The 6,980-nt window shown below is 41.6% G+C and overlaps 1 protein-coding gene across 1 annotated transcript; it reads left to right on the forward strand.

Annotated features, from left to right (window-relative positions):
• Positions 1–5,186: 5,186 nt before the first annotated feature.
• Positions 5,187–6,116, forward strand: LOC142204236 (olfactory receptor 1500-like). Its single transcript, XM_075275544.1, has one exon. It carries the CDS (start codon positions 5,187–5,189, stop codon positions 6,114–6,116), a length of 930 nt encoding a protein of 309 aa, XP_075131645.1.
• Positions 6,117–6,980: the final 864 nt, after the last annotated feature.

The raw sequence follows: 6,980 nt of genomic DNA on the forward strand, positions 1-6,980 counted from the left end.
AAGCCCCCGGGGGGGGGGGGGGGGAATAAAATAGTAAAAAAAAAAAAAAAAGCTATAAAAATATTAAATAAAAGTTCTAAATCACTCCTTTCCCTAGAATATATATAACAGTAGAAAAAACGCCCTATACATCCCCGTACAGCTGCAGGGTCACCTGTCAATGTGGCCTTGCAGCTGTTGCAAAACTACAACTTCCATATATTAAATATTTTACCATTTTTTGCTCACATCCCAGGCTCCTAAGATTTATATCTCTAGCTATACAGCTGAGCATCCTACTAGTTATACCTCTAGCTATACAGATGAGCATCCTATTGGTTATACCTCTAGCTATACAGCTGAGCAACCTACTAGCTTTATAGCCGAGCTTCCTACTGAGTATACCTCTAACTATACATCCCAGCCTCCTAGGATTTATATCTCTAGCTATACAGCTGAGCATCGTACTGGTTATACCCTTCCTCTAGTTATAAATCCACACATCCACATCACACTAGCTCAGAGACTGTTGAGGAGGAAATCAGTGACCTGCAGACATTAGTGAATGCTGATGTAATTGATCGTAATATAGACCCAGGTGAAAAAGAGGATTGTAGCTTGCGCATGAGGCTGCAGCAGAGCCAGGAAGTCAGTTGTGTGGCCAGGAGTCAGCAGGGTGGCAGCAGTGGGAGGTTAGGAGCCAATCATGCCCAGGGTAGACTACCTGTTTCACAATAGCCTACCTGCCCAGAAAGCAGTGGTGCAGGGGTTCACAGAGACAGTGGGGGTAGCAGTAGGTAAAATCACCTACTCTGTATTTTAGCAGTTTTTTGTTAAACCGCCAAGGGAGTTGATCATGGCCATATGTTGAATCTGTTTTCAGAAGGTGAAATGTGGCCAGGATGCAAATGTTGGCTCCACATCCCTGCGTCAAAATATGCAGCGTAAAGTGGCCTGAGAAAACCGTGGCTCCAATGTGGTAGTCCAGTCTGCTCACCTCATCTGAAAGAAGCTATGAGTCCTTCCCATCCTCTGATGGCTGTGATGCTCCTTCTGCTCCTCCTCCTAGTCAGTCCTTGTGTCAGCAATCAATCACAGAAGCTATTTCGAATAGACAATAGTATGCGTACACTAATCCAATGGTGCAGAAGCTGAACGTGCTCCTGTCCAAGCTGCTGGGACTGAAGTCCCTCCTTTTCCAAGTACTGGACTCTGCACCTTTAAGAGAACTGACGGCTTGTGGTGAGCCGAAGTGGAAAGTCCCAAACCGTCATTTTTTTGCCAAGAAGACAGTACTAGCCATGCACAAGTATTAAAAACAGAAGGTGAGACAGTCCTTGAACCTGTCTGTGTCTGCCAAAGTACATGGCGGCGATGAAGTGTAGAGCTGAAACTATGGTCAATATGTGTCCTTTACGGACCACTGGGTGAATGTGGTTCCTGCCCAGACACACCAACTTGGACAGGTGACACAGCTTCCACCTCCACATTCTAGACATAGATCAGAACCTGAACCAGCAGGGTGTGGCACCAGATGACCTCAGCAAATTACCAGCTGGAATGCCAAAGGTCTACAAGGCTGGAATTGCTGCAAGTGAGGCAAAGTGTGAAGGAAAAAAATATTATTTCAAATAAAAATTAATTTGACACTCACGTACATAAGGTGTCCCGGAAAGTTTAAGACCAATTCTCAACTCACTTGGACGTACCGTTCCTGAGATACAGCTTTCCCAAAATGACCTGCTTTAGCCAGTACAAGCCTTTCACTCATATTCCAACTGCCATACACACGGTCACATGTCCCTTATCAGCCAATAGAAGCTCACAGGCGCTTAGTCTCTACATGCACACAGCTTTACTCCAGGTTTCCATAGCAACCCAGCCATTTTTTTCCACTCCTGTATGTCAACTTTAAAGTGCTGCGGATGACACTGTTACACAAGGTCACATACACACAGCTTTACTCCAGGTATCCATCACAACCGATTGCAGGTTTTTCACTCATATCCAAACTGAGATACACATGACGCTCATGGACCAATGGAAACTCGTAGGTTCTTCAGTCATCACATACACACAGCTTTATACCAAAGTTTCCATAGCAACCAACTGATTCTTATGGGGCCACTACACAAACAAAAAAATGAAATATACCCGTGCGAAGCTGGGTCCTCCTTCTAGTACATTATATACATGCAGGGCTTCTTACTGTTTGATCTAATGTGTATAACAAAGAACTTTGAATTTGTATGTATAGTTTATAGTAACAATAGTAGTGACTTTTTTTTTCTATTTTACTTCTGAGCTCCTACATTTTCTATATTTACATGCAGACTAGAGATGGGCTACATTTTTTATTATTCACAAACTTCTATATTTCCATTTATTGTATAGTTAATAAAACAGTCGCCATAATTTACAGAGTTTAGATAAAAAATACAAAAAAATAATGAAAAAAATAGGAATTATAAAAACTGTCCAAAAATAAAATCCTACTACTAGTACTAATAGTAATATCAAAATAAATATAACATTTCTTTGTTGTGACCTTCTGATCATCAGTTCCTTTGAGCCATAGGATTGTCTGTGATCTCTTTGTTGTAACAGTGTTTGGGGTGCAAAAAAATATCACCTTCCTCGGATATTTAACGGCATCATTAGGAAATACAATGTGTGCTGCAAAGATCAGGAAGTTTTTTAGTGAGTTTTATCAGATTTATTTGTTTATTAATTATTATTTCAGAATGTGTGAAGTTTAACATATTTAATAGCGGAATGTAGCAAATATGTTTGTCTTCTTGTAAAATTTCTATCAATCTGAACACAACGATTGCTTAGCGGTGATGAATCAATGTATGACATGTGGATGTGTTGTACAGATGTGTTTTCTACAATATTGGTATAATACACCCAGTGGCCAAAAGTCATGGGAAGGCGTGTCCCAGTGCCAGTTGTGTCGGATATGATGCTCAAAGAGTGTGACGCGATGTGGCCTATGACGCTAGTGTCACCAGGATATCTGAGCAGTCTGATGCAGACAGGTGTCTTGTGGCCATGGCAGCAACGTCGCGAATTAAGTGACTTTGTACGTGGGATGATAATCGGTGCAAGACACATGGTACATAGAATTTTGGATATTACCTGGGAAATTGGGTTTCTGAGGTCAACAGTGTCTCAGGAGAACCTGCAGTATCTCAGAGACAACATTGGCAGCAGTGCAATCCAGCGCACTGGTTGACCGTGAGTGGTCGATGAACAAATGTCATGACACCTCTGAAGAGTCATACAGGGCTCTCAACAGTCTACTGTGGGTCAAATTGCCGCCAATTTGAATGTGGAATGCCAGGACCCCATTTCCACCAGGACTGTATGCCGAAAATTGCACCGCATAGGCTTCAATAGTCGATGCCTGACCCATGTCTCTTTGCTGACACCGCAACACAGAGCTCAAAGACTGACATAGGCCCGCGACCTTCGTCATTGGAACATGGAACAGTGGCAGCAAGTGATATGGTCTGATGAATCACAGTTCCAGTTGTACAGAGCCGATGGGCATGTGAGAGAGTGGCATATTCCTCAAGAAGCCATGGATCCTGCATGTCAATAGGGACGTGTCCAGGCGGGAAGTAGCTCCATTATGGTCTGGGCCATGTTCACATGGTCACAATTGGGCCCCATTGTCCAGGTGCAGGGATCAATGACCGGTGCTCGCTACGCGCAACTTATGGCAGACCATGTGCACCCCTTTCTGGTGTTGGATGTTCCCTGATGGGGATGCTATGTACCAACAGGACATTGCAACATGTCACTGCTTGTTAGTGGCTTAATGAACACACCAGTGACCTCACAACCCTCGATTGGCCTGCCCACTCGCCCGACCTCAACCCATAGAGCATTTATGGGATGCTGAGGATAGCAGTGTCCTCTCCATGGACCCAGCGCCAACTGCACAGGACCAATTGTGGGCTGCAGTGTAGACTGGGTGGATCAATATCACTCTAGAACTCTTCCAGCACCTCATGGAGTCCAGGCCTCATCGTCTTGCTGCAGTTATCAGGGCTCACGAAGGGGCGACCTGCTATTAACGGTACATCCAGTACCTTCCCATGACTTTTGTCCCCTAATTATATCTTGTTTACATTAGTTTTATATATTTTTTACATTATATTTGTATATCTGTTACTTTGTTTTTGCATATATATTGAATTCTTCCTCAATGATCTGATAATTGGTTCCATTGAGCTGTATAATTGTCTGTGATCTGTTTCTTGTACCGTTGTGTATTTGGGGTGCAAAAATAGACATTTGAGAACAGGGGTATTAGAATAATGAGATGTTTTTCTATTACATGAATTACGTTATATGGAGACCTCAGAGACAACATTATTTTTCTTTGTTACCAGATTTGTCTCCTTGCGTTACAAATAGTATAAAAGAGACAAGAAATGTCACTGAAATGCTACAGACAGGAAGGATCACGTAACATGAAGGTTCATGAAAGATTACAGAGTGAAGAGGAGCCCAGATTGTCTAAGGCCGATCTCCAGAGTCAGAAGTGTAAGGAAACATATCCTACTGGTGAAATACCAATGGAATATTATCAGATTATATCACTGACATTATATAAATATTTCTAGGCTGAAATCTTCTCTTGTAATGATACATTTCTGTATATGGGACATTCTGTCCATCCTCTTATGCTGACAACTGATTGAATCAACTAAACCTGTACTGACAACTATTCTCTGTGACCTTATCCCTTCTCGTTTCTTCCTTCCCCATAATCTTTTACCTAATTCACATTATCCTGTTCAATGTCCTGAGTCTCCTCACATTAGTAACAGAATAAGGTAAATCTGGTGGGTCAGAGGTGTCGATCACAATATTTTTATGTTAAGAATTGTATCTTTATTCTAGAATTGCCCGGATATATAGGAGGGGTTTCCTTCTTATTTTCTCTATTTACAGTAATAATTGTATATACTAGAGGGTGACTTGAAATTCTGGGGCCCCAGAAGAAAATCGATAACGGCCCATGTACATGACAGAGAAAATCAGACATGTAGATGAGGGTATTGAAGTTTTAGGCTAATTTACAACCGCACTTGTGCTGATTGTTAATGAGATTAATAAAGAAATATCTCACACTTTACAGATTTCTACTAATTGTTTACTATTATTCTAGAAGAATCCCACTCTTTTGGACCATGTGTGCAGACAACCAGACCGCGGTCACTGAGGTCTTTCTCATCGGCTTCCAGAATGTCCACGAGTTGAGGGTTATCATATTCAGTTTTGCCTTTCTTTTGTATTTGTTCATATTTTTGGGAAACTTTATGATCATCCTGCTGGTGTTGCACAATTACCGTCTCCACCGCCCAATGTACTTCTTCATCTCAAATTTATCCCTGGCTGAGCTGAGTCTCACCAACTGTATCATACCAAAAATGCTGGGCATCATCTGGTTGGAAGGGGACAGTATGCCCATCTACGGTTGTATCACTCAGTACTACTTTATAAGTATCACCACCTATGTTCAGAGCTACATGCTCATGGTGATGTCCTTTGACCGATATTTGGCCATTTGTTTTCCGTTAAAGTATTCCTCCATAATGAATGTCTCTTTTTCTATCCGCTTGATCTTGGTGATTTGGTTATTGGGGATTTGTGTTATGAAACTTGAAATCACTATGATAGGCCTATTACAGTTTTGTTCCTCTAACGTCATTGACTATTTCTACTGTGACTTTGCCCCTATTCTTGCTCTCTCGTCTTCTGACATCTCTGTACTGGTTTGGCTTGACATGGTACTGGCTTGGATTGTCCTTTTCATTCCTTTTATTTACATCATTGTGTCCTATATCTGCATTTTTATTGTGATATTAAACATGTCGGCCAGAAGAAAAGCCTTCTCCACATGTATCTCTCATCTACTGGTGGTCTTCACCTACTATGGATCCCTCTTTGCTGTCTACCTGATTCCGTCACGTGCAAAGTCATATGATGACAACAAGTTGACCTCCTTACTCTTTGTTGTCCTCACCCCATTTACCAATCCAATAATATACAGCATGAAAAACAAAGAGATCATCGAGACCATGAAGAGTTTCTACAACAAAATGAAATTGAACCATTGAGAAGACGAATGTATAAGAGATAAGCCGCTTAGACTTATTAGTCGTTGAATGTATGTTTTCATAAGAACCAAGGATCAGTAAAATGGATTAGAACAATATGGGGATATTAGGAGCTTTTCAAAAATTTCAGGTTTTGAGAAAAAGAGAGATTTTTGGGATTTACCAGTCTTCAATTCACCATTGCCACACTTGGGTCTCTTCAAACTTCAAGGGCTTCCAGGTCAACGCTGTGGTCAAAACACAGGCTTCATGACATCAATGCAGCCCACGGGATTACTAAGGATCAATTATAGGCCACCGTAGTGACCCCAAGGCCTGTGATGTTGCTGAAGACCCAATGGAAGAAGACTGAATACCAAAGCAGAGATCCAAACAAGTGAGGAAAGATAATCATGAGATTTCTTTTTAATTTTCTGCACCTTCCCAGCCACCCAATTCTGAATAGACCCCAATAATTGCACTTCTGGTTTGGATGGAACACATTTGATCTGAACTGAAACTTGCAGGTAAACCCACAAAGAACTGTAAAATAAGCCTCATGAGGTTCGCCCATCACTAAGTATCAGTTAAGACCAAGACTAAATCTGCAGAAGTCTGACCTAAGGTTGGTGGGTTCATTCTGTTTTACCTCTTCAGTGCTGGCCACTAGGTTATGAATATCTATGGTGCATAAAGAGGTTGTCCAGTCAGGAAAAATCTTTAGAGAACAGAATGATAGAAAATAATAATCCCCATCCTACTCTCCTTACCGATCCCCCGGTTACTTTGGGTCTGACACTTTGCCGGTCTTCCAGTTATCTCGACTTCCTGCCCCAGCAATGATATTCATGGACTTGTGACAATTACAGCCAATTACTGTATGCA

Source organism: Leptodactylus fuscus, chromosome 5, assembly GCF_031893055.1.
Source record: "Leptodactylus fuscus isolate aLepFus1 chromosome 5, aLepFus1.hap2, whole genome shotgun sequence".
NCBI classification, from domain to species: Eukaryota; Metazoa; Chordata; class Amphibia; order Anura; family Leptodactylidae; genus Leptodactylus; species Leptodactylus fuscus.